The sequence below is a fragment of the Thrips palmi genome, unplaced genomic scaffold, assembly GCF_012932325.1.
Source record: "Thrips palmi isolate BJ-2018 unplaced genomic scaffold, TpBJ-2018v1 HiC_scaffold_18, whole genome shotgun sequence".
Lineage (NCBI taxonomy): Eukaryota > Metazoa > Arthropoda > Insecta > Thysanoptera > Thripidae > Thrips > Thrips palmi.
In genome coordinates this window covers 15,916,388-15,942,368 of record NW_023144627.1, presented here as the reverse complement: position 1 = coordinate 15,942,368, position 25,981 = coordinate 15,916,388, and the positions used below count along the sequence as shown (strand labels likewise).

Genomic DNA, 25,981 nt, shown 5'->3' with positions numbered 1-25,981 from the left:
GTGGTGGGGGCGCCGGGGGCGGGCCTCCTCGCCTTGCCCTCTCCAGGCGTGCCCAGGAGAAGACACTCGTGGATCTGCAGGTGAGGCCGCCTTCTTACAGGTGCAGTGCACTGCGAACGATGGGTGGCTCGCAAGGAAGAACGTAGTATAGCATAGAGCATAGAAGCTGTCGGATTCGGTAAGTTAACTTACGAATAATTATTTTGTTTGGACAACCGCGACTTCCGTGTTGGCGAGAGAGAGGTACGTGCGTTTTTCCACTTTTCCTTGTTGGTCAACTCTTCAAAGCCCCAACAGCCTTCTGGAGTCTCTTAAAGTTCGGTTTGTCTTACCCACTCGTTTTTCTCTGCTTCCAGGTACGTTACTGATTCCCCACGGTGTGTGCGGCGCAGTGACGGTAAGACTCACGACGCCGTCACTCGCAGACAGTGGCGCAGTTTCTCCAGGCGTTCTCGTAACGCCAATCGGGCCTGGAAATGGTACGCCTCGCCTGCTTCTTCCATTTGTTGTGTTGCCCCGGTCGTGTCTACCCAATGAAGTACGCCCTCAGGCCTCGGTCCTTGGTTTGCGTTGGCGGAACAAACCCCGCCCGCCCCGCCCCGCCCCGCCCCGCCGCGCCCCACCCCGCCCCGCCCCGCCCCGCCGCGCCCCACCCCGCCCCGCCCCGCCCCGCCCCGCCCCGCCCCGCCCCACCCCGCCCCCGCCGCGACGCTGCAGGGCGGTCCTGAGGACCTCGTTCTCCTCCTTGGGCGTGTTCCTCTCATTGGCCGCCCGGCTGCCTCGGCGAGCCTCAGAACGGAAAAGAAAGACCTATTATTTACAGTGGAGCTTGACTCTGTTTATCCACGGAACGTCGGGACGGAGCAAGTTGCGCTCGAAATACGAAAACATCCTTCCACCCCCGCGTTCATCGGCCGCCTGCCTTTCGGCTAGATTCGGAAAAGAAAGGAAAAATCCTCTGGGAGAGGGAAGGTGACCCGCTGGTTTCAAAGTCCGCGTGGTGTTAAAGGCGCACAGTGGGCCAGAAGACCGGTGGAGGCGTTCAAATTTCTGGACGCGTTTTGAGCTCCAGAGTCGCTAAACAAGACTCAGACCGGGCGTGTGACCCCATGGATTGCTCTCCGAACGAGGAATCCATTGGTGGGGTCACAAGCTCGGTTCGAGCTCCATATAGCGGCTCTGGAGCTCAAAACGCGTCTAGATTGATTTTGGGCCGCCTCCACCGGACCGGTCTTCTGGCCCCATGTGTGATGGTCTTCTTTTTCACGTCCCGGCCAATCCACTGATTAACAGTGTGGGGGCCGTGCATCCCGAAGGAAGCCCTATCCCCGTTACGCCCCATCGCCGATACACAATCAGGGGGGCACGTAGCGTGGGGCGTGGCAGGGCAGTCCCTGCCGGTCCCTGCTGCTGCCTTTCCCTTGATAAAAGCAATTTGGGACTATTTTTTTCTTTCTCTCTCTTTCTCTTTCAACAAGGCACGGCTACTCGCTGTGACTTGTTTAAATCCCTGTTAAACGTATTTGCGCCCCGTGCTGCTTCCTGTCCGCCCCCGCTGCGCTCTCGGCGCCGAAATCCGCCCTCACAGAGAGAGAGAGAGAGAGAGAGAGAGAGAGAGAGAGAGAGAGAGAGAGAGAGAGAGAGGAGAGAGAGAGAGAGGCGAGCAGGGAGGGAGCGCATCCCCTTTTTCTGCTTTAATCCCAGCTCAGAGGGCCAACGCCCTGCGGCCTGATTCCGGACAGCGCGTTGTCCGTCTCGCTCTTTCCACGGGCCGTCCCGCGAGTGCGAGAGAGACGGGCCGCGCCGCTCGGGAGGAATCAGGTGACTGGGACGACGGCCGGCAGACGGCGCCGCAGTCGTCGGCGGTACTCTCCAGGGCTGCCAACAGAAGTGGCCGAAAACTCCCACGATGCACCAGCGGGGTCCCAGCGGGGTCCCAGAGGTCGGCAGGGTTGCCGCGAAGAAGTTGCCCTGTGAGTTTGGCGACCCTTTCGACACATCGTGGAAATTCTCGCCCACTTCCACCTCAAAAAATAACTTCTTGGATTGCAAAAAAAAATTCTTTTTTTTTTTTAGAAAAAAATTTGGATCTAAACTTTTTAGTGTTGAGATTTTTTTTCCTACCAAAAACCAAGAAAGTTCAAAATTAAGAAACCATTTCTCTGAGTGTATCTCGCAGCACTGCAAGACCGATTCCAAGAATCGTTTTCGTCGCTCTGCCTCTCGCGTGCACTCCCGGGGCGTCCCACGCAAAGGTGCGAGAGAGACAGACTCAGTCTAGTCTGCTGGACTTCCCTCTCGGGAGGAGGCCGGCCAAACGAAGTGTTCGGCTCTCGGGGCGCGCGGCGAGGCCTGCCGCGGCGAGGCCTTCTCGGTGCCGACGTTCCGGCCGCGAAGTCGATGCAAAGCGCGAAGCGGCGCGAAGATAAGGGTGGGGAGTGGCTCGGTGTGGGACTTGCAGAGACAGTTACTTTCCCCCTCGCTGCACACGAGCCCAACAACTTTGTTTCTTGTTCCAGAAAGGGATGAATGTGGGTGCCGAGTTCACCCCTCCCCCCCCTCCCCCAACTATTCTTTACACGCGGTCCCGGTGCGCGGTGCGCGTCGCGGTGGTGTGAGAATCCTCTCGCATGCCTGCCGACGAGTAGTTCCACCCGCGAGAGAAAACCAAAAAGAAAGTCACAGTTTCACTAATTTCTATCTTAATTTTCCATTGTCCGTCTGGATGGTTCCCGTGATCTCCGCGAGATCATCATCGCCTTGCGCCTCGCTTTGCTGCTAAACGCACACACGCTGCCGCCGCCCGACCCTTCCCCTTCTGGCCTTCTGGCCGAGCCGAACTTTTCGCCGCGTCCCGTTCTGCCGGTCACTCCACTGGCAAAGGGCGTCCCCTTCCCATTGTGCCTACCCCTATCACGGCCCTGCGCCCCGCCCCGCCCCACCCCGCCAGCCTCGCCCCACCCCGCCCCGCCCCGCCCCGCACCGCCACGCCCCGCCACGCCCCGCCACGCCCCGCCACGCCCCGCCACGCCCCGCCACGCCCCCATGGGAGTTGGCCCACGCGCGTCTTAAATGGCGGCGAACGCATCGCAATTCCAATGCGATCCCAAGCTGCACCGGGATGGGGTGGGCCCCACGTGGGGTCGCCGCCCAAGTGGCCCTCGAAGCTGTTGTTCCCGGAAACGGCGAGGAGCCCCGCGTCTGGCGGAGTTTCCCGCAAACTTTTACTTTTTTTTCCTCCCACATATTTTTTAGCGATTTTTTTTCGGTTGATAACCGTATAGGGCGTTGAAGGCTGATCGATGGCGGAGTGACTCCGTCCGTCAAGTCGCTGTCGTAGGGGTGCCGGGTTCAATTACCGTGCGCGGGAATAATCCCGCCACGCCACGCCCCGCCCCGCCCCCGCCACGCTCACCTCTCCACGCGGGTCGGGAAATTAAAAGAAGCCCTCTAAAATCAAGGTTTCAAGAAGAGAAAGTCAGGAGGCACATAGGGTACTACGTTGAAGGTGATCGATCAACGGGGTGGGCTCCTTCCGTCGTCGCTTTTTGCAATGGTTCAATTTCCTGCCAATTCCCCCACCCACCCCCTCCCCCGCCCCGCGCAACGCCACCGCCACACGCGGGTCCAATAAAAGAACCCGCTACACCAATTTCAAGAAAGAAAGTCGGAGGACGGTCGGAAGAGAAAGAGGAATTTTTGAAACCCTTTAAGATTGCCCCCTCTCCTCCCCCGGTTTGGGCCCCGACGCTTTTTCCTAAAATGCTCGGCCTAAAAAACCGGGGGCCTGACGAGACGGAGGTTTGACCGAAGGGGCCCTCCCGGGGGATCGTTTTTCCCGGAAAAATCGGTGGGATCTCCGGCCTCCCCTCCAAATGCCTTTTCCTCCCCCCTACCCTTGCCCCACTGCCCACGTCACGTCACCCGCACCCTCCATCGGCCGGCCCTTTAATCGTGCAGATTACTGCTAATGAAACAGGCTCCCTCCTCGCCGCTCGCTCTGGTGCAGGCCGATTCCGAGCGTCGTCGCTCTGTCTCCCTCCCTCTCGCGCACCTGCACGGGGCGACGACTCTCAGTGTGCCACGCTCCGCTGTGATGAATCGCCGAGGTGCGGCCGGATCCGCCAAGTTCGCCGACAATTACCTCATTGCGCTCGGTCGCGTTATCCGCCCGCACGTTTCCGCCGGAAGTAAGGCGGAAGTACACTGTAAAACGGTGTCTCGCGGAGAAATTTCTCATAATAGGAAGGGAAATAACGCGAGCCTAACGACGGGCGAAGTTTTTCCTCGTATTTTGAAGGTTTGTCTTTGTATCTTACAGTAAAAATTTCAGAAAATATTCGCACTATGGATAAATTTTGCCTTGTGATTGTGCTGAGTTCACTGTAACGTAGCTCAAATTTAATTGAACAAACATTTCAAGTGTAGGAGAATCAATATGACGTTTGAAAAAAAATATGTGCCTCTTTTGCGCTTTTTTCATGTCAACGTTTTTGACGCAATATTGTTAGAGCGTACTGTCACGAAAGATAGAAGTTCTCGTTCGAGGGCTGAGCTGATACTTTAAAATTTCAATCGCGTGCGAGTAAAAAACAAGGAATCCAACTCTCTCTTGACAAAGAATAATCGATTTAGGAGTAAAAAACAACAAGCTTCATGCAAATGGCTACCTTTCCTGGAGGGGACGAGATGCCGCTTCATAATTACACTCATCTCGGCCTCATCAGATTCTCATTTTGTCGGGGAGAGAGAGCAAATATTGGGATTACCCCTCGGTATGAAAATGATTGGTCTTTTCATCAAAACAGCAGCTCGCTCGCTCGCTCCCGAGCAGATCCAATAACGCGTACCTGCGCGGCGCTGTTGTGAGAAGGGACTCGCGAAATATTTGCAGAGACGGCCCGCCGAGCAGGAAGTTGAACCAGGCGATCCACAGTGGGCCAGAAGGCAGGTCGCGGACAAAATCCTAGACGCGTTTCGAGCTCCAGAGTCACTAACTTGGACTCAAACCGAACGTGTGATCCCCGCCAACGGATTGCTCTCCTGACGAGGAATCCATTGGTGGGGTCACACGTTCAGTCCGAGTCCCATTTAGCAACTCTGGAGCTCAAAACGCGTTTAGAGTTTTGGCCGCCTCCACCGTGGCCCACTGAGCCACCCCGTTCAACGAGTCTGTCTTGAATGAAGTTTATCGTGCCTGGAGTGCTACACTGTCGGGGCGTCAACACCTGCCATCGGTCGATTCCTCCTCGCGAGGTCAAGGGTCAAGGAAAAGGAACTTTACTCGGCTGGCGCTCCCTGCGCTCGCGTGTCCCGAGACCGACCCTTAAAACATCGCGAAGGCCAGGTACTGGAGTTGCGCCCCGCAACGACTAGCCGCCCGTTTTGAGAAGACGTTTGGAAAATGTTTCTCAACCGGTGTGGGCACTGCAAAATGACGCGTCGTAGTTAGCCTCGCGACGCATGCGTTTTATGTGCAGTGATTTCCCCCTCCGAAAAGACAAGCTCTGCGGGGAGAAGCGATTTTTCGGTCCTAAATGCCGCATTTCCTGTCCTCTTTCTCTTGCTGTCGTCCTTCCTCTTTCTTCGCCGCTGCGGGACGGACAGAGAACTATGGCGATCGGGGAAGGCATGCTTCAAGGCGGCGGTCCACAAATTTACCCAATCCACACACTGTCGAAAAACAATCTGTGAAGTTCTCAAAAACTTAGTTCAGAAAATTTTTGGATTTAAATTTTGCAAAATTTGAAAATTGTAAATTTTAAGAAAGAACTACTGGATTCCTGACAGAGCTTGAGAATGCACCTCCTGGATCTCCCCATTAATTTTTTTTTCACTGAACAAGGAAACGGGATCCAGATTTAATGTCCCTTGAAGTGCTGACCCGATCTCCTTGCCCGGCCTTGCTAAGGCCAAGCGGCCAGGCTTGCCTTTAGCTAAACAATGAAATGGCTTTATAGTTTTGCCTGCCAGTGCACACAGTGGGCCAGAAGGCAGGTGGAGGCGGCCGAAATCCTATACGCGTTTTCAGCTCCAGAGTCATTAAATGGGACTCGAACCGAACGTGTGACCCCACCAGGGCTGCTCTCCGAACGAGAAATCCATGGGAGGGGTCACACCCTCGGTGCGAGTCCCATTTAGCGACTCTGAAGCCCAAAACGCGTCGAGAGTTTCAGCCGCTACACCAGTCTTCTGGCCCACTGTGGGGCAGCCCCGCCAGGCCCTTTGGCGCGAGGGCCGCGAGATGAAGAAGAACCAAGAAGGGCCTCGCCCTGACGTGCCGGAGTTTACAGTCTTTTGAGCTTCGCCCGCGCAGATCCACTTAGATAGGGCCGGCCGTCGGACCAAAACAACCCTCTCAAGTAAGTGGCGCTCATCTTTGCTGAGATTGCCGAGCGAACGGTTCGAGCGAGAATGTGTTCCTTTGTCCTGATACACTGCAATTTCGCGAGGCCCCCTCCCCCTTTCTCCTTCGACGACCTCGGCGTGGCATTAACCCAAACTTGGGTGGGCCGGGAGCTTTCAGGATTCCGTTTGCCCCTCGCCCCCTCTTGACCTTCTAGTCTTACACCTTACACGTCCTGAGCTCACACCAGCCGCGTCTCGATACCAGTGTGGTGGCGGGGCTCGACAAGTTTCACGGTACTCCTCCGCCGATGCGTCGCAGGACACCGAGCTTGTTTAGCAGTAAAGCCACCACTTACTTGTTTTAACAGTGAAGGCCCCGGCGCAGGCATAATTTACTTAAATTTTGGTAGGTACTTTTTCAGTTCCAGTTAGGGATATAAAAATACAGGGAAGATACCAATTTCACCGGGGTGTATGCTCAAAATACTTTCAAAACAAGCTGCCTTTCTTTGTAGATCTAAAATAGTTTGTAAGGTTTTCACGGTGGAGAAAAATGAGTCGCTACCATGGGTTCTGCGTGACTGTACCGAAAGGTACGAGCGTCGCTGCCTTCCATGCCTCAGATTCGCTCCATGGAAACCTTTTCTTTTCTTTCCTTCTCTTTGACGCGGTGTGTGTTCTGCCGCACGCTGATGACGCGAAGGGAACTCGTTGCCTTGCCGAGTTGGCTGTGTTTGCATTCGTCTCCTTGTTTGGCGAGGCTGAATTTGAGGCGAGCCGGCAGCGCAACAAAGGTATTAATTTGCCATACCGAGCGCGGTTCGGTTCAGCGGCGAAACTTGAGCCCGGCGGGGTGCACAGTGGGCCTGGAGACCGACGGAGGCGGTCAACACTCTAGACGCGTTTTGAGCTCCAGAGTCGCCAAATGGGACTAGAACCGAACGTGTGACCCCACCAATGGATTTCTCGCTCGAAGAGCAATCCATTGGTCGGGTCACACGCTCGATTCGAGTCCCATCTAGCGACTCTGGAGCTCAAAACGCGTCTAGAGTTTTGACCGCCTCAACCGGTCTTCTGGCCCACTGTGCTGCTTTGGGCATGAGGCAACCCTCATCCCTGACTGTCCAATCACTGCGGCCCGCGTCGGGATACTCCCTCGCAGGCCGCTCCCTTGGTTTGGTAACAGACTGATCGCTGTTTCAAAGAGACACGTGTTACACGAAAAAAATGTGAAAACGCACCAATGTCAACAAAGAGACGGCCTTGGTTACGGCGGCCTTCGTTACGACGTTTGACAAATCAATAAACTGAACAGTGTAAGGCCTCAACAACAGTTTCCGTTTCCTCGTTACGTAATAGAAACATGGCTGTCAGAGAGTGGGCCTGCGCGCCGTCGCCGCTAAAGTTGAGCAGCGCCCGCAGGTAGGCAGCCCATCGCGCACCTCGGCCTGGCTGGCTGCCTGTGGCCTTCCTCCACGGCGGCAGGGCCCGCCCGGCCAAGATTCCGAGAGTCGTTCTCGTCGCTCTGTCTCTCTCGCACCCACACGGGATGCCTCATGAGTGCGAGAGAGGCAGAGCGACGTCTCGGAGGCGAGCCCGGCCCACGCCCCGCGGCCATTTCCAACACGGCAAAAGTACCGCCTGGGATTCCCAGGCGGTGCCTGGAAAATAGGCCCTTTTTCCCATGATGCGCCTGGGAATCCCAGGCGGTACTTTTGCCGTGAAAGGGGTAGCGGCGGGTCTTTGATCCCGCAGGAATACGAAGCAGCGACCGGCCTGTCCATTTTCCCGCGGGTGCCCTACCCCGTCGTGGTGTAGCGGGGCGGGGCGGGGCGGGTGGGGCGGGGCGGGGCGGGGCGGGGCGGGGCGGGGCGGGGCGGGGCTCTCGAGGCTTCTTTTTATTGACATATTCCAGCAGGCCTCGTCTGGCCTGGCCGTCAAGGTTTCGAACAAGTTGTCCGCAGATTTCAAGCGGCCGACACGGCAGGCGGGCAGGCAGCCGTTCTCGGCCTTGGCAGCCGCCCCAGCTCCACCCTCCAGCGCTGTGCCTTGAAATTTGCCAGAGCCAGCGCGCTTGACACTACTTTTCCACAACCACTCATTGCCTCGCCTCGCCGTGCCTGCTCTCTTTTATCATTACCTCGCGCTTTGAGCGGCGTTCCCCCCCCTCTCTCTCTCTCTCATGCAAGGTCACGGCGTTTGTAGGTGTTCCGAATCTGCCCGGAGGCGTCGCTGCCAACTCATTACTTACGGACAATGGGGCGCAGTCTGTGTTGGCACCTTTTCCAGCCCTCTCACTTTTTCCCGGCTTTTTCCCTGTTTGAACTGTAGTGATAATAAATGCTGCTTATCTTTTGACCAAATATTGAAAAAAAAAATATTTTTCTTCTTTTTAAAAAGAGAGAGAGAGAGAGGGATAGCAAAAAGGGAGGGGCTGTCCATGTTCTTTTTGATTGGACATTATTTTGTGGCCGCTCATTTCTTACCCCCAGCCGCCCGTGGGACTCTTGGCCCTGGCTTGTTTGGAGCTGGGCGGCGACTTTCTCCCTCTCCTTCTTGTTTTCGTATTTTAGCTTTTGTCTCGCTCCCTGCACCCTTCCGCCGTGACGCGCTGCGCCCCGCTCCACCAGCAAATCATATTCTGGATATGGTAATGATGTCTGTCCGTCCGTCCGCTCGCTCGTCCGCTCGTCCGATGCCGTTCGTTCTTCCGTTCGTGTTCTCCATAAGGAAACAATTCAGCCACGCGTGTCACAGGTGAATTAAATTATGCATGACATGAATTTACTTTCATGGCCGATGTTGTGTTTCGTACATTTCTTGTTTACGTCGAGCGGTCTTTTTCTTTTCGCTTCGAAAAATCCCGGATTTTGTGGAATAGTTTTGTAGCCCAGCAGCCGTGACGTGGCTGCAGCTGATCCTTGTAAAAGTTTGATGTAAAAATAACCCAAGTTCGGAAGCAAAGCCGCCGGTTCGAAATTCGAGAATGAATCTGATTGCCACGCGGGTCATGCTCGCCGGCCAGCGCCGCGCGAAACCCACGTGGAAGTCACAGCGAACTGCAGACTGATTCCAATGAGACGTTACTCGAGTTCAGTCGCACTGACGCCCCGTCCCGCGTAGGGGTGCGAGAGAGACAGAGCGAGTCTGCTGCTAATGCGATCCGCAGCCGTGCTCCTGGACCGCCCAGCAGCCCAGCCACCTTCCAGAGTCACTTTGAGCGGCCCGCGTTCCATTTTCGCGAGCAAACTGAGTCAACGGGAGCAGAAAGGCCGCGTGTGCGATAGCCTCGAGAAGGAGGAGGAGGAGAAGAAGGAGAAGAAGAAGAAGAAGAAGAAGAAGAAGAAGAAGAAGAAGAAGAAGAAGAAGAAGAAGAAGAAGAAGAAGAAGAAGAAGAAGAAGAAGAAGAAGAAAAGAGAGGATCCCGCCTCGCACCCTACCTTGGTCATTACGGTCCAGACTGCTCATCTCCCCATAATGAACCGTTAACAGCGTCGCGTTATATCTCTGCAGATGCAGCCTCCTGCCGCCTCGGCCCGTTCGGATTTCCTGGCTCGGCTCGGCTCGGCTCGCATCGGCTCGGCTCGGCTCGGCTCGGCTCGGGCGTGGGTAATGGTTCGGAACAAGTCTGAAGCGCGCGGCCGGTCGTTGGGGCAAGGCATCAGACAAGGATGCGATAGCTTTATTTTTCATCCTTTATTGCTTTCAGAAGGCCTCTCTCTCTCACACTCTCCCACATTTAGGGGGCCACTTTAATCACCAGCGAGCTTTAGACCACCACGGGCTTATTTCCTTTCATCCGAATCATATGTCACCTGCACCTACTGTCCGACTTGTCTGTTGCCACCACCCTAATAAAAAACAGGGTAGAATGGGGTTTTATTTTCCGAAAAAGAGAGAGACGAATGTGCAGGCCAACAAGCAGCCACCCCGCTACCTCCCAACTACTTTGCAGCCCCAGTGCGGCGCGGCGCGGGGTGGCGCTCAAAGTCAGGCAAGGGTGCGGTGAGAGTTGCAGACCCGGAAATGCATTTGCGAGACAGGCCCTTCGAGCGGCGGGCTGCACGTGGAGGAAAAGGGAGAGAGAGAGAGAGAGAGAGAGAGAGAGAGAGAGAGAGAGAGAGAGAGAGAGAGAGAGAGAGAGAGAGAGAGAGAGAGAGAGAGAGAGAGAGAGAGAGAGAGAGAGAGAGAGCGTGGACAAAAGGGCGGGTACGCGTCCAATCTGGCGGATCGGCAGGGCTTCGCCCTGCTTCGCCTTGCCCCGCCTGTAAGCCTTTTCGCTGCACTTGGGGGCACAGGCCCCCCACGCACCCCGGCCTAAGCCACGGCTCGTGCACGCCACCAGAAAAAGGAGCGGTGACCGGGCGGGCAGAAGGGGCGTAGTGGTCCAGCGCGATTTCAGACAGACTTCCATTCTGACCATGGTTTTGCGGAGCCACTGCCCTCAAACGAGTGGTGGCAGTCTCATACCTAAGACACGTCATCAAAGGGGAAGGTCTTACGACTAGCTAGACGGTTAGTTGGTAAGATTGGCTTACAGGCGTTTGGACGCGGCAGCGGTCGCTCAAAGTCAGCCCAAACCCCAACTCCTCACCTGCCCTACAACCCATCATTCTCTCCGTGGCACGCCACTGGATGCGCGCCGCTCGCACGCGGCCTTGTAACTCGCCTGTACTGCACTGTAATGGTGATTAATTGCGCGCGGAGGATGCGTCCGAGGCGAGGCAGTGGCGTGGCAGTGGCGTGGCAGTGGCGTGGCAGTGGCGTGGCAGTGGCGTGGCAGTGGCGTGGCAGTGGCGTGGCAGTGCCGCCCCTTAACCGCGGCGTTTCCGGACGCGGCCCCCACTGCTTTGAGAATGCCAGCGCGCTGCCAGTGGCGCGGGCATTTCCGGGTATTTCCGCGAATATGCAAATTCCGGGTCTCTCCACAGCAGAACGCGGTTCATTGCAGTCGCTCCAACTTTCGATTTGAACTCCATCGTTTGTATTGGTGCACGAGTTCCTCGCTTTGAATGGTTTCCTCTTTCTTCTGATTCCAGGTGAGTTGCCGTCAGTGCCACGGACGCGGAGCTCGTCTCGAGACCGCTCAAGCCCAAAGTTTTGTGAAATCAGTCGGTAAGACGCGGTTAACATAAGGAATCTCTTCCACCGACTAAGTCCCGTTGATGATCATATTGGCGAGAAAGCGAGCGAGAGAAAAAGAGACGGAGCACAGTGGGCCAGAAGACTGGGGCTCAAAACGCGTCTAGAGTTTCGGCCGCCTCCACCGGTCTTCTGGCCCACTGTGCGGAGAGGGAAGCAAAAAGACGAACAAAGTACGCCTTTTTAAATGCATTCAGCACCATTGGGATTCCCTCCCTTGTTCGCTCGGGACAACGTCTTTTTCTCGGCCCCGCCGCTCCGCCCACCAGAAATAGAGGGTGCGGCCGCGTCCGCGGGTCGCCGTCTCCGTCGCCGCGCCGAGTGCGAGAGGGACGGCAGACGCGCTCGGGCGCGGTCCAGAGGCGCGGCCGTGGAGCAATTAGCGGTTTTAACTCGAGTTCCATACTTTTGGCAATCTGTGGGTCCCTCCCCCTCTTTCGCGTCTTCTTGCTCCAGTACCCCGTCGTCGCCCCGCCGACCGGCTCGCCCGACGCGTTCGCTTTCTTGCCTCTTGTGTCCAGAATTTGGACCACGTTTGGCAGTCTGCTGGAGACAACACTAGGAAATCCGTTCCTGGTTTTCCCAGGCATAGCCTACGGTAAGGATATGGTAGTCGATTTTCAGGAAGTTCCTGGGGAAAACCAAGAGCCGTAAAAACTTTACAACTGTTCTTTTTCCCCGTCTCGGGACTTGTATCACCTTGTAGTTTGCTGTGGGATACTTTGAGCTGCGCGTCTAATGCGGTGGAACGGTCCATTGCCTTGATTCAGGGGCCGGGGAGGCACGCCTTGCCGGCCCGCTCGGCTGCAGTGGCGTGGCAGTGGCGTGGCAGTGGCGTGGCAGTGGCGTGCCGGCAGAGATAACTGTCGCAGTCCACCAAGTTCGGGGCGCGCACCTTTAAGTGCAACCCTCTTATCAGCGGCATGCGGCGGGGTGCTGTGTCGCCCTGCTGCACAGTGGGCCAGAGGACCGGTGGAGGCGGCCACAACTCTAGACGCGTTTTGAGCTCCAGAGTCGCTAAACAGGACTCGAACCGAACGTGTGACCCCACCAATGGATTGCTCTTCGAAAGAGGAATCCATTGGTGTGGTCCCACGTTCGGTTCGAGTCCTTTTTAGCGACTATGAAGCTCAAATCGCGTCCAGGCTTTAGACCGCCTCCACCGGTCTTCTGGCCCACTGTGTCCTGGGGTGCGGGAAAGGGAGGGGCTTGTCTGATTTATCTGGCCGAAAACCAACACTCGTTCATCCCCTCCGTGGGGTGGCGAAGGCCGGGTGCGGTGAGGCTGGTCAGAAGAGAGGGGGAGGGGGATAGTGACTGAATGGGGCGTTATGCGATTACCACGTTATTTGCGGAAAGTTCTGTTACTAAGTTAGCCTAGCGGGTGTGACGGACCCTCTTCAGAGTCGGACTGGCGAGCCGACACAGCAGCAGTACTCGATCCCAGGGCCCAGAAAATCGTAAATAATCCTGCATTTGGTCGCTTTATGACTAATTCTATATTAAGTAATTATTAAGAGCAACGGTACAGTGATGAAAATAACCCAATGTCCATTTTTGGGCAAAGCGATAAAAGATTTTCGATTTTCCTGGTGAAGTCGCATTCCGCGCGACCACTGCCTGCCTCCTTCCGTGACTGATCAAAAAGGGCGGCGGCGCGGCGAGGCCTAGCCTAGCCAGCCCCCTTTGTGATTTGAAAGCAGTTTGCGCAGAGTTTAATACCGGGGATTGCTCGTGTGGTGCCGAGGCCGAGGCCAGGCCGGCCGGCCGAGACTCAGGGCGTGGCGCCGCGAGCTCCTAATGATCGGGTCACCCTCACCGTAAATCCGGGCGACCCCCCGGCGAGGGATGGGAAAAAGGGGAGGGGGCAGTGCACGGTGGGCCAGAAGACCGGTGGGGCCGGTCAAAATCCCAGACGCGTTTTGAGGTCCAGTCGCTAAACAGGGTTCGAACCCAACGTGTGACCCCACCAATGGATTGCTCTTTGAAAGCGGAATCCATCGGTAGGGTCACACGACGTTCGAGCCCGGCCGGCCGCTACCTCGCTCAAAGGCACGTTCATATGCACGTTAGGTCTCGTTCTCGTTGGCAATCATGACCACTCACAGTGTGCTGCACAAGAACACGACTACCTGGAACTACCCCTTCGCGCACGGGGCAGCGGGTACATACAAAGTTTTCCCGACAGAGTTGTCGCTCTGTACTCCGCTATTGTATTGTCGGTTTGACCAGTTCGGTCTGCCCGCGGCAGTTGTGCAGAACTCGATTCTTGTTGGCAATCTTTGCTTGATTGGCACTCAAACTTCCGCCACCACACGTGGGTTGCCCTTTCAGTCGCACGCGATCGAACGAGGCGCGTCTGAGCGCGGCGCAGTCGGACCGCCACGTTCACCATTCGAGTGGGAATATTAGATTCCGCAAAGTCAACAGCTTGCAGACTGAGCGCCGTCGCTCTGTCTCTCTCGCAGCCACACGGGACGCCCCATGAGTGCGAGAGAGACAGAGCGCTCGGAATCAGTCTGCTGAATTGCCGCCGTCAATCCACATTGCGTCGCAGGCAGCGCAGCCAGCGCAGGTACAGACAGAAAGACACAGCCCTTCTTCTGGTTGAGCCCTGCTGCCCTCACCCGCGCCACATAAATTTAAATCAGTTGAGACTGTCGTCCCTGCGGGTGGGACGCCGCCGGGTCGTCCCCTCCCCTCCCCTGCATCTCATCTGAGCCCGCTCGCCAAATCTACTCCCCCTCCCCCCGACAGGGGCGGGTCCTTCCAGGGCCGCCACCTGACATCGAAGCTAAAGCGTTTTTGGTGGCGTCAGCAGCACCGTGGGAGAGCACTGCATGCCCAACCCGGTTTGTTTCCGTCCTGGCAGAAAATTGAGTTGCGGCGCCATGCAAAATGCAAAGGGCGATTCGTCCTTCCCCCACCCCCTCTCTGTTTTAAGCGGGAATTTCGAATGCAAATCCGGATGGCGTCACTGCAGGTCCGACTTTTTTGTAGTGCGGAAAAGGGCCGGGTTAATTGTTGACGATCGCCCATGCAATTAATGGCGGGCCACCCCCTTTTTGCCCCGCCCCCTCTCCGTCCATTCCGGCAGTCGTCGCTCTGTCTCTCTCGCACTCACGGGGCGCTCCGTGTAGGTGCAAGAGAGACAGAGCGACGAGGACGACTGCAGGACCCTTCCTTCCCCTCCCATTTCCCTCCAGTGCTGCGCCACTGCCACACGCCGAGGAATGCTCTGTGATTGTGCGCCATGCGTCTACAGACCAAGACTCGCTTTCGTCGCTCTGTCTCTCTCGCACCCTTACGGAACGCCCCATGAGTGTGAGAGAGACAGAGCGACGACTCTCGGAATCAGTCTGCTGCTTGGTCGTGCCTCTTCCTTTCCCAGCCCAACTTTTCGCCCGTCTGGCTCAGATCGTGCGTGGAGTACGTGGTAATGTCCTGTTTTTTTTCTCCTGCCCTAGCGACACAGAATTCCCGTCCGACGCCTCCTCCGTCGTCGGTTTGTTTTTTCAGTCTGTCCACGCCTTGCTCGCTTCTTGGAAAGTCGACGGTAGGGTCACACGTCGCTCTAAAAAAGAGAGAGCGAGGGGGCAGGGGAAAGGACGTCTCCGTTGTTGTTCAAAGTTTAACAGTGAGGAGAATTCGCGAAACTTTGCGATGTCCCTGAATCGCCCCTCTTCGGTGAGTCGAGCTAACCGCCTTAGGAAACTAAAACAAAAATCCAAACCACGAAGACAAATAAAATTGGAAATAAAAAAGATGGGCCGCGCCGGGTGGGTATCGAACCCGCGACTTTCTTGTCCGTTCCTCCGCCGCCATCCCCGCACCCCATTCGCTGCCATCGGCGTCCCGCTCGCAAGATATATCCCTCCGGCGCCCGGGGCACTTTGCAGTGCAGAGGTTGACCCGCTGCAGGCTTTGTGGTGGCCCCGCCGGCCCGGCCCTGCCAAGCCCCGCCAGCCCCGCCTCGGCCTAGCCGCACGGAATGGCTGCCTAAATCGCGCGGAGATTGCGTTGCCTCTCCCTGCCGTCTCTCTCTCTCTCTCTCTCTCTCTCTCTCTCTCTCTCTCTCTCTCTCTCTCTGTCCCTCTCATGGGGTGGGTGCGAGAGGGACAGGAGCACTGCTCGGAATCGCTGCCCTGCAAATTGCACCACGACGTTGCACGTTGCACTGCGAGGAAGGAAGGTGGGAATAATTCTACCTGCTCTCTCCGTTTTCCGGCATTTTTTGCCTCCTCGTTTTCCGGGCATTTCCGCTATCTGCACCGCCGGCGCCCTTTCCCCGCCGCGAAGGCTTCCGGGCGGGCGGGCGCGAGCGCATCGCTTTCAAAGAAACTCTTCTGTTTGTGTCACCACAAAGAGAGAGAGAGAGAGAGAGAGGAGGGAGAGAGAGAGAGAGAGAGAGAGAGAGAGAGCAGGAAAAAAAGATCGATTTTTTGGCGGCGGTGACCCTCGCAATGCGAAGAGCACCCTGTGCTCTTCCTTGGCAGGGCGTGGCAGGACCGGGCAGGGCAGGGCGAGGCAGGAGGGCCGTGGCCCAGACAGACAAAGAACCTCGAGACAATCGGATGCTGCCTGCATTCGCGCATTCGCGCCGGCGACTCGCACTCAAATTTTCGCGAGAATTAGTCGCGCCTCGTGCGAGATTGGTGCGAGATTCCCCGGGCATTCGTAGTGCATCTGCCGGTGCTGCCAATTCGTGACGAGTCTCTGTTTTCATTCGCGGGACGCTGCTCTGAGGGAGAGGGATGCGAGTCGACGCGCGACGAGGTTGCCTCTCCGCCCCTTTCAAAATGAAGTAAAAAGTAGACGCGGGGCAGAATGCGGCGTTAATGTGTCATCTGCCGAAATAAAAAAGGGCCGGGCAGAAATGCACCATTTTGGTCGCTCTGCTTTTGTCTCTGCTTTTTGTTTACGGCGTTGGCCGTTTTGAATTTCGTTTATTTATTTTTGCGCCCGCGGACATCATAACAGCCTTTTGTGTACCCGCACTGTAAAAAGGGGTTGGGCGGTGGCGAGAGTAAAGAAGGTCGGGGCGGTGGGCGGCGAAAAGAGTGAATACCTCTCATTGCCCTTCCTGATTGACTGGCGGGAAATTGGCACACGCTAAACTGGGTGCACGTTTTGGCGCGAAAGGGTCCCCTACGCTGCCAAGCGTCTCCGCCGGGACTCCGCTGGGTCCGTTGGCATGGTGACTCACGGCACTCGCGTCTGCTGCGATTTGGGGTATCTTTCGCGCCGTCACGTCGCAGATGCCACTCTGAAATTCCCCTGCCCCCTGGGGCCTCTGCCGTGTTTATGAATAAATGCCAAAGGGTTGTCGCCTGCCGCCCCGTCCCCACCCGCCTCCATCTGGTGCCGCGCTGATCTGTCTGGCCCCGTTTTTCCTCCTTCTTGTTTACATTCTTTCCTTTCCTTTTTGTTTCTTCCCTTAGCAGTGCTGCTACTCCACACTGCTCTCTGCACATCCCTCGGATTGGTTTCCGCTTGATCACTAGACTCTCTTGGCGCCCCTTCATGTCTCTCTCTCTCTCCCTCTCTCTCTCTCTCTCTCTCTCTCTCTCTCTCTCTCTCTCTCTCTCTCTCTCTCTCTCTCTCTCTCTCCCTGCCTCGTGTATTCTGTTCATGCGCAACGAGTTTACGTTATAGGACTATATTCCGCAAGCAAACACGACGGCCTGATTCGGTGTGTCACGTCTCGAGGCTAGCGCCCCAGAGGCTCACAAAAAGCGATGACAAAAAGAAACTTACTCAAAATTCACAAACATTTTTTTTCAAAATTTAGGTTTCCGGTGTGTTGCTGTAGGCCAGGGGCCTCTGAACTCTACAAGTTGTCTAGTGAAGATTTTCTATATTATGGAGAAAAGTCTATACTATGGTGAAAAGTCCATAACATGGTGGAGTAGTGCCAGTAGTGCTCGGCAAAAAGCCTCCAGCCTCCCGCCTCGTCCTCTTCCCCCCGAGGCGGTCATTTCGCCCCCGAGGACTCGTTGCCGCTGTCGTCGATCACGGCCGCCTTCTTCATTTTTGGGATTCCGGATTGATGCAGCAGCTCGTTATCCGTGAGATGCGACGCCCGTCATATCGCCTGAAATATGCGGCCGATTTTTCCGCGTTGAGGACGGCGCGACTCTCACTGCGCCGCGTAGCAATTCCGAATAACTTTTCGTCTTGTTTTCGGCGGTATTTTTAGCGGAACGCGGCGCGAGCGAGGAGTAACGCCCTCGGGGCGGCCAACAGCTGGTAGGGCCCGGGGCCGGCCGAGCCTCTGATTGGTCGACGGTATGGCCTATCAGGCCGCCCCGGGGCCACCACAATCACATTTTCACTTTATTGTTTCGTCTTTTTCGGAGGGCTTCCTTCTTATGTGGTCTTCTTCCTCGTGGAAGCACGGCCCGCCGCCTCTGCCCGCTGGTGACAGGTAGACGGCAGCGCGCGAGGCAGCTCGGCACACACGGGCAACAGGTCACATGTCAGGTCAAGGAGCGGCGACTCTCTCTCTCTCTCTTCTCTCTCTCTCTCTCTCTCTTTCTTTCTCTCTCTCTCTCTCTCTCTCTGTCTCTCTCTCTCCTTGCCCCGCCTCCGCGTTCGTGTGCGTAGGAGGAGATCCCGAAGCCGAAAGACAAAAAGTACATACAATAGAGCGGGGAGGAAAGGGGACCACCACCGCCGTCGGGGAGGTTTGAGCGACATATTTACAGAGTATTCGCAGGAAACAATGACCGCCTGTTTTTGTTCCGAGCGGGTGAGCAGTGTCTGCAGGAGGGAGCGAGAGAGAGAGAGAGAGAGAGAGAGAGAGCAAACACAGCCGTTCGATGAGTCGGGGCGAAATGTGCAGGATGACGCGTGCGCGTGAATTCTTCCCTGGGTGCATCGGGCCGCGGGCGCCGCGAGGCACGCGGCTGGTGGGGATATCGAAGTGGGAAGGCGGGGAAGGTGGATACGGCGCCGCTAGGGGGTGTACGCGGCTTAAATTTAGTTTGTGGCGACACGCGGGGGACACGGCGGCCACGCCACGCCGCGCCACGCCGCGCCACGCCGCGTCACGGGGCCGGCGGCGATGCCATCTCAGTAGTCGTGTTTTCCCGCGGTCGCGTCGCGGGTCGCCTCGGCAGCATGACACGTCGCCGTCGAGAGCGCCGAGACCGTCCGGACCGTCGAGACGCCGGGGGCGCCGCTGCGGCGTGCCGATAGCGTCCTATTGGCAGGTGCGCGCGGTATTGGCACGGTGCAGTGCGTGTGTTCGCCGTGTTTGCGCGACTGTGCGCGTCAAGTGAGCCGGACGCAAACACCTGGCCGCGCCGCGGCGCATTGTTGCGGCCAAAACAGACAGTGAATGTGAATGTGAGCGAGGCCCGCGAGTGCACCGAGGGAGGGGGCGGCGCGGGGTGGCACGCCGAGCCACTTTTATCTGTCTATTTCAGTGGTTTTGCATTCCGTGGGAAACGGCGTCGCGCGGGCTTCTGCGTTTCGGCCCGGCGCGCTCACTCCTGGGCCTCGATGACGTTCGAACGAGTGGGCCAGAAGACCGGTGGAGGCGGTCTAAATCCCGGACGCGTTTCGAGCTCCAGAGTCGCTAAATGGGACTAGCACCGAACGTGTGACCCTACCAATGGATTGCTCTGCGAAAGAGAAATCCATTGGTGGGGTCACACGTTCTGTTTGAGTTTTATTTATTGACTCTGGAGCTCGAAACGCGTCTACAGTTGTGACCGCCTTCACTGGTCTTCTGGCCCACCGTTGCCCTGTGGCCGCGGTGCCCGAGACCATGCAGTCACTAACAAATCGAGCACACCTTCACAACCCCGCGACCCTCGAGCGCTCCGTGCTCCGCACGCGAGCGAGTCGTAACTGTCACGTCTCACTGCTGGCACGCTGTAAGCCGGAGACCCCTGCCTCTCTCGCTCCTGCCTGGGGTGCCCTATGAGCGAAAGAGAGACGGGCCTCCTTTTCTGAATGAGCCTTGTGTCGCTCAGAGACCCGCTAGAAAAGCTACAGCCTCAGGTGGGCACCGGTCAGACAGTGTGTCATGTGGGGCGCTCGTTGGAGTGGCCCGTGCCTGTCACCTCGCGCTTTGAACGCCCACCAGAATCTTGCTTCGGAAAGCGATTCCACCCCCGGGCCCTCGGTACCGTACGGGCCGTACGGTACGGCGCTGCGAGCCACATAACTCAGCAGCAACATACTCCTTCCTGGATGTCGCTCGGCGGCGCGTTGGCGGTCCGCGTGACGTCACGCCGCGACTCCCCCACACGGGACTATCACGCGCTCCCTCTGGCCGCTGAATCAGTGCCTTTGCCACGAAATTTAGGTCTGTGTGCGGCTAAGCCAGCCTGGGGGCGTTGTTGACTCTCGGCCAAAACAAATTTACCCGGGAACTTAACTTAAACGACTCATATTGTATTTCCTTTTTCTCGCCCGGTCAGCTAGTTTTGGCGTTCCGCGTGCGGGGTGGGGTCCCCCCTGGAGTGGCGTCCTTTCAATGTGTTATTTCGATGTGTTATTTCGGTGGGAAACGCTGTTACATCCTCGCCGCCAGTCAGCCGCCGCGTTTTACATAACCACAAACACACGGTGCGCGCCGCCACGGTGCCGCCATGGCGTCGACGCGGTCCCGGGTTCAAAACTCGGCTGCTGTATTTTCCTTTCCGGCAGGGTTGTTGTCCCCCACCCCCCTACGGGCCCTACACCGGAATCTCTGTGCGGTAAACGGCGCAGCGGCGCTCCGGCGGATTAAAACGCCGTTTGTGTTCGACTCTGTAAACAAGCCGGGAAGTGGGGTGTGCTCGTTCTGTTCTCGTTTATTCTGGCCGTAGTTACTGTGTGCCTTTCATAAAATATGCCAAGTGGGGTGGAAAGTCTTGGCCGGGATACAGGGTTAGCCCGCGAAGCGCCTGGGAGTTAGGCAACGATGCTCCAGCGGCGCGCATGCCTGCCGCCGATTTGCCTACCTCCCAGGCGCTCGCCTCTCCGAGACCGCATCATCAGCGTGTTTTGTGCTATCCAGTTTTTCGCGAGTGATTCAGCGTTTCGTTCTACGTACAGTGTGTAAAGAGCAGCAAGTGCAAAGAGTGACGCCCAGAAGACCCCTGCAGTGAAAGTGCCACAAGGAAGGCGGTTTTTTGGAGGATGCGGCAGTGAGCAGGGCCTCGCCATGTCCTCCCTCTTGTCGCTGGGAGAGAGCTTCTGCGACGAGGACCCCCTCCTGGAGCCCATCGCGGAGCACCTCGAGCAGGTGGCCCGAGTGCGCTCCAGGATGCGGGCGGACCGGCGACGCCGCGGCTGGACCGTCATCGTCGGCTCCGAAGGTGTCCGGTGGGTAGAGACGAAAAAAAAAGTTGAACTTTGCGGCAGTAAAGAGGCCTTGCGAGCGGCCAAGCTGCAAAAACTTTCGGGGCTGGTTCACCCCTACCGCACGAGCTGATAAGAGAGACGACGCAAAAAGCATCTCGCTCATATTTCCAGGGCTGCCTTGGCCTCCAGATTACCATTCTCATGGACGGCGGGAAGTGATTTTTTGAGACGGCGCTTTGTGGCGGATGTGGGCTGGCTGTGACAAAGAACTCTCGAGGGGCGGCAGCGCGACTAAAAGGGGCAGTCGCCCCTCCGGCTCGCTGCCCAAGCACTCTCGACTCGCGCGAAAGGCGGCGCGGGCAGACACACTGGCGGACGAACGGACAGAAAGGAGGCAGACCGGGAAGGTGTGACGCAGAAGCTCCTGGCTTTTCCTCTAAGTTCCGTCTTTTTTCAGGTGATCATTTCATGCGTGGAAGCAAGTCAACAATTCTCAGTGGCGGCAACTAATATGATTTTTAGTGTTATGATAAACCCGGATGCATTGAATGAACTGATATTTTCTGTTCCGTGGTCCGTGAGTTTACAGATCTGTTCAAACTTTGGAACTGTGGAGGGAAAGGGGTTGGTGCCGCGGCGGAGGCTCGGGAACGAGGAAAAGAGAGAGAAACTGAGCGGAGCCATTTGCGCGCGGCATTGCTAAGGCTGCCGCATTCGGCTGGTAAAACGACACTGAATCGACGTGAAATCGATGGACTGCCGTTTGGACGGCGCGTTTGCAGGCCGCTGGCAAACGAGCGGGCCGGCGTCCACCTTCCAAAGCTCCGGACGGAAGCCTGGTTTTGACGGTGCCCCCGGGGCAGCCTTTGCGGCTTGGGTGCGTTGCAGGGCACCCCGTTTGATTAATTTGCGGTCAAAGTTGCCGAAAAAGTTGAGAGAGTTGATAAGAACTTGAGTCAAGCCGGGCCGTTCGGGAGGTCTTCCCGCCGGGGGTCGTCGGCCGCCAAGCCCGCGAAGCACCTCTTGGAGGGGCCATAAACCGTGCGGTATACCACGACACAATGCTCGCCGCGGCAGTAAAGCAGCCAGCTCTTTTTCTAAAGCGACGCTGCAGGAGTGCTCTTAATTAATCGGTCAGTTTATTTCCATGAGTCACTGCTGAAGAAGGAAAAAACAGCAGCACCGCCAATTTATAAGCGCATTAACAATTAAAGTGCGGCAGACGAGTTGACAAATTTTCGTTAAAGTTTTTGACAAATCTGTTCTGTTTTGGTTCGTGTTCAATGAAAGACGTGACTTAAAACTATCACCCAGTTTTAATATTGTCCAGGCCCTTTCGGGTTTGAAGGAAAAGGTTTTCGCATCCAAGTGGCGTTCTGGGTGGTTCTCAATCTCGTGTAAACGTGTGTCCCCCTTCCGCGTGGAGCCACTCGCCTCCTTCCCAGCGGTTTGTCACAGACGTTTTCAATATCAAGTATCGGTCGGGGCCGTGGAGCCCTGCCCAGCTAGAGACATGATATTGCTTTCGAAGGAATTCCTCGCTGCGGCGCTCAGTTTCTTTCATTTTATCCCTTTATTCGCTTCCGGGACCATTCACCCCTCCCCCTCTCCTCCTGTTGTAAGGGTACTAGAAGAGCGAAAACCCAGCGCCGAAATTGCTTGCTCTTTTACGAGGACGATATTAAGTTGCCCTTCAGAGTTAAAACACCGGTCGCGTGCTAGGAAAGTGTTTGTGTTAAAAATCGTGCGTTCGATTTTTCTTCCGGCCTGAAGCCATGTCGTGTCCGTAATGCTGTGAACTCGATCACGTGGGACGGAGTGCGCGGAACGGCGTGCTTCAATCTCCAGCAGGCTTGGCGGCCAACACCGCGGGGCGCTGAAAGCACCCTCTGCAGTGTGGATGTGCCAGGTCGTTGCGTGGAGTGGATGGCGCGGTGATTCAGCCCGCGCCAAAGTCGTCAGCCGTTAAACCGCTAATCTGATTCCACGCGCTGCGAATAAAGATCGGGTGACTTTTTGCAGGGCAGCTTGAAACGCAAGGCGGTTCACATCCGCCGGCCCGCTAGAGAGAAGCCTCATAGAGTTACAGGCGTCTCAGGCCGAGTCGCCCCACTTACACTGGCAACGGCAGCAAGGGCCACCCTTCCCAACAGCTGACCGGGGAGCGAGCTGGTGGTAGTTTGCACGGCCACCGCCGGGCTGCGCTGGCTGCGCTGGCGGCCGTCTCGGCGCCGCGACGCCCCGGCTGCGCTTCATAGTGTGCCGCCTCGCCGGCAGGGGCCGCTGGCCGCGGCGCTACCCCACGGCGCTACCCTGCGGCGCTACCCCGCGGCGCTGTGCGCGAGGTACGTGCGGGGCTTGCGGCTTCGCTCGCCGGGGGGCTCCGGCCCCGCACGCCCCGCACTGGGCGGCGACCCTTGGCGGCGGTGCCTGGCGGCCCGGTGGCCTCAAGGGGACCACATTATTACGCGGGAGAGGTTCCGGCTCGGGGAAGGCAAGGCGCTCGCGGCGATGCGAGGGCCTCAGTGAGGCTGCAGGATGTGGCAATTATGTACACAAGTCACTGCAAAACAAGGCTCCTACATTTAATTAAGAAGAAACAAGGCAGAAAAGAAAAAGTAGACGGCTCTCCCTTTGTTTTGCGTTTTTTATTTACTCGCGCATACTTTTGGACAGTGGATGGGCTGTGCCGAGCACAAGCTAGCTTAATCCGCCAGCTTTTGACCGTTTCCGAGGCTGGGGGTTCCAGTGGCCGTTTAACGAAGGCCTTTCATAGATTCGCTGATTCTAGCTCGCCGCGCGGACCGCCGTCCACCACGACCCCGGTGGGTGGGACTTCCCTTCCTACACCCTCCTCGGCCACTCCACCATTAATTATGGGCCCTAGCGTGATTAAACGTTTGGCGAGGTTAACTTTAACTTTATCCCTCATAAATATGAAACAAGGTTCGAAGCCGTGTTCCGCCAGGAACGTCGAGCCCACTCGGTGTGGGCCTCTCCCGTGCCTTCACGTACTTCGCCGATTATTCCGAAAGATCCCTTACGGCCGAAGAGACAGTTGCTGCCACCGTCGTGCCCGACTGGGCCCGTCGGTACGGCGTAGCACTCGGACTTTCCTAAGAAAAGCTCAGTTCCCGAAATAAGTCACTTATCTCTGAGCATCTGCGACTTATCTCTTCTTTCAAGGTAATCCACCTACGTGGTGATCCCGTCTTTGCCATGCCCTGGGTCAGTCTGTTGCTGACCGCCTGTGCCCTTGGGGGAGATCTTCCCTCAGTGATTCCCCCACCCCTCCCCCTTCCACGACTACACCTCCGCCGACACCCTCCACCGCTACACCTTGAAACGCCCCCCGACGATGGTCCTAGTCGTGATTTAGCGGCGTCACGGTTGACCGAGTTCACAGTGGGTCGGCTGGGTCGCGTGGCGAGCTGTGAGGCATTACCGTGTCGGCCCTAGGCAGACCCTAGGCAGGCCCTAGGCCCTACGGCACGCAAACACTCCAACTCTTGCGTCAAGACTCACAGCCACATCACCGTCGTCGTGGGGCTAGAGCACGCGCACACCCTTTCGCATCGTTATCGGCAGGCTGGATCCGAACAGCGCTCTGTCGCCCTGTCTCTCTCGCACTCATGGGACCTCCCACATGGTTTCGATCGAGACGTAGCGTCCAAATGCCGGTTAGATTCCACCAAGTCTGTTTTGGCTGACTTCTTCCGTCTCTCGCCCTGCACCGCTTCCGTTTTTCTGCCTCTCTTTGCGTCCTTCGCCGTTTGTGCTGAGGTCACCCGCATGTGTGCCGCACACGTGACGCCGTGTCACGCCGTGTCGCTCGGCCCCAAATGAGTGTTTTTGTTTCGCTAAATAATAGCAGAGAAGTACACTGCTCAAAGAGGCGGTCTGAGAGGCGGCCCGTATGCAATGTAAGGGAGGTAAAAACAAGGTCAAAAGGTAAACAATCTTATTTTTGTAGGCTGTTGACAAATCGTGGCCAGGCTGTCCCCACGTCTGTGTCTTGCCACGGACATCGTTTTGCAGCAGCACTTTAGGGACTTTCCGATCTCAAGAACCGTGCAGCCTGATGTGAAATGAGTGTCGCTTCCGCAAAGCGGCCACGGGAGTCAACGAAAAACATCAGGCGACAGAGACCATGTTTTTCACCAAGTTGACTCTCTATTCGGTCATTCAGTCATCTTGTGGAAGTAAAGTTTCGTAGGCAAATGCTAACCTCGGGCAAGTTTATTTGCCCTCCTAAAAATAACAGTTATCCTTTTTTTCTTTGGTCAGGCAGCGCGTATTCGGCTTTTACTTTACCTTCGCAGACTATTCTATTTTTTCGTGTGCCTAGCGGCAGAGCGACGTCGAGGGCCGCGAGAGTGTTGCCGTGTCGGAACTGCGCCGAGCCAAGTTTTGACTGGTGACTAGTGTCGTCAGAGGGGCTCGGTGACGACACGGCCCAGGAATCCCTGCCGTGCGATCCTGCAGCCTGCCCTGTTCGATGCCCAGGGGACGGTGCCGGAGCAAACTTCACCGTGCTCAAACAGTCAGTAACGTCGCGGAATGCTGGAACAACACTGCGCAAATCCTCACCAGCTTACAATTCAAGATCCACCCTAAAGGCTGTTAGATAATTAGACTAGGCACACGTCATGCAGCATCCTGTCCAACTCAACATCAACTGCAATGTTTAGCTGCCTTGGCGAATGTCTTTGTCTATCCACCAGAGTTTTGGCTCATTGGCTAACAGGTTTTAGGTTTCGGCGAATACATTAAGTGTTGGCCTTTGGTTCACACGTGTGCCGGCGCACCGATCCGCTCGCGCTGAGTCAGCGACAGCTGTTGAGGCCAGGGCGAAGCGGCCTTGGCAAGAGGGTGCAGGGTGTTAGGCGTCCCCGACCCTCCCTGCCGCCAATTGATTTCTTGGCCTCTTCGAATGCAGTGAGCGAGGGTGCGGGACGGCAGCCGGCAGCGCGGCGCCGATCGCACGCATCGTAACGTCGCCCGCAGAACGGTTCGTTTCCCCCAAATTGCGCGCAGGGCATCGCGGCATCGCGGCACCGCGCTACACGGGCCTCGTCAGCCGTTCCGGAAGACATTCCACCAATTAGGAAATCTCCGTGTTCCGCCCCTCTGCTGCTGACTCCGGAAAGATGGCAGTTGCCTATGCAAGGTTACTAATGGACCGGGGGAA

The 25,981-nt window shown here is 56.9% G+C and overlaps 1 protein-coding gene across 7 annotated transcripts in view; it reads left to right on the top strand.

The window, feature by feature from the left end:
* Positions 1 to 25,981, top strand: part of LOC117645120 (cAMP-specific 3',5'-cyclic phosphodiesterase) — a 287,146-nt gene that overhangs the window by 109,072 nt on the left and 152,093 nt on the right. The window contains exons 1-2 of one of the 7 annotated variants that reach the window (XM_034385045.1): positions 18,608 to 18,704; positions 20,504 to 20,811. The exons of 2 other annotated variants lie outside the window; for them this stretch is intronic. In XM_034385045.1, coding sequence (XP_034240936.1) covers positions 20,651 to 20,811 — 161 coding nt within the window. In that variant the 5' untranslated portion in view covers positions 18,608 to 18,704; positions 20,504 to 20,650. Of the gene's footprint in view, positions 1 to 18,607; positions 18,841 to 20,503; positions 20,812 to 25,981 lie in introns of those variants that run through there. 4 more of the 7 variants (XM_034385041.1, XM_034385046.1, XM_034385051.1 and 1 more) reach the window with 4 other exon arrangements.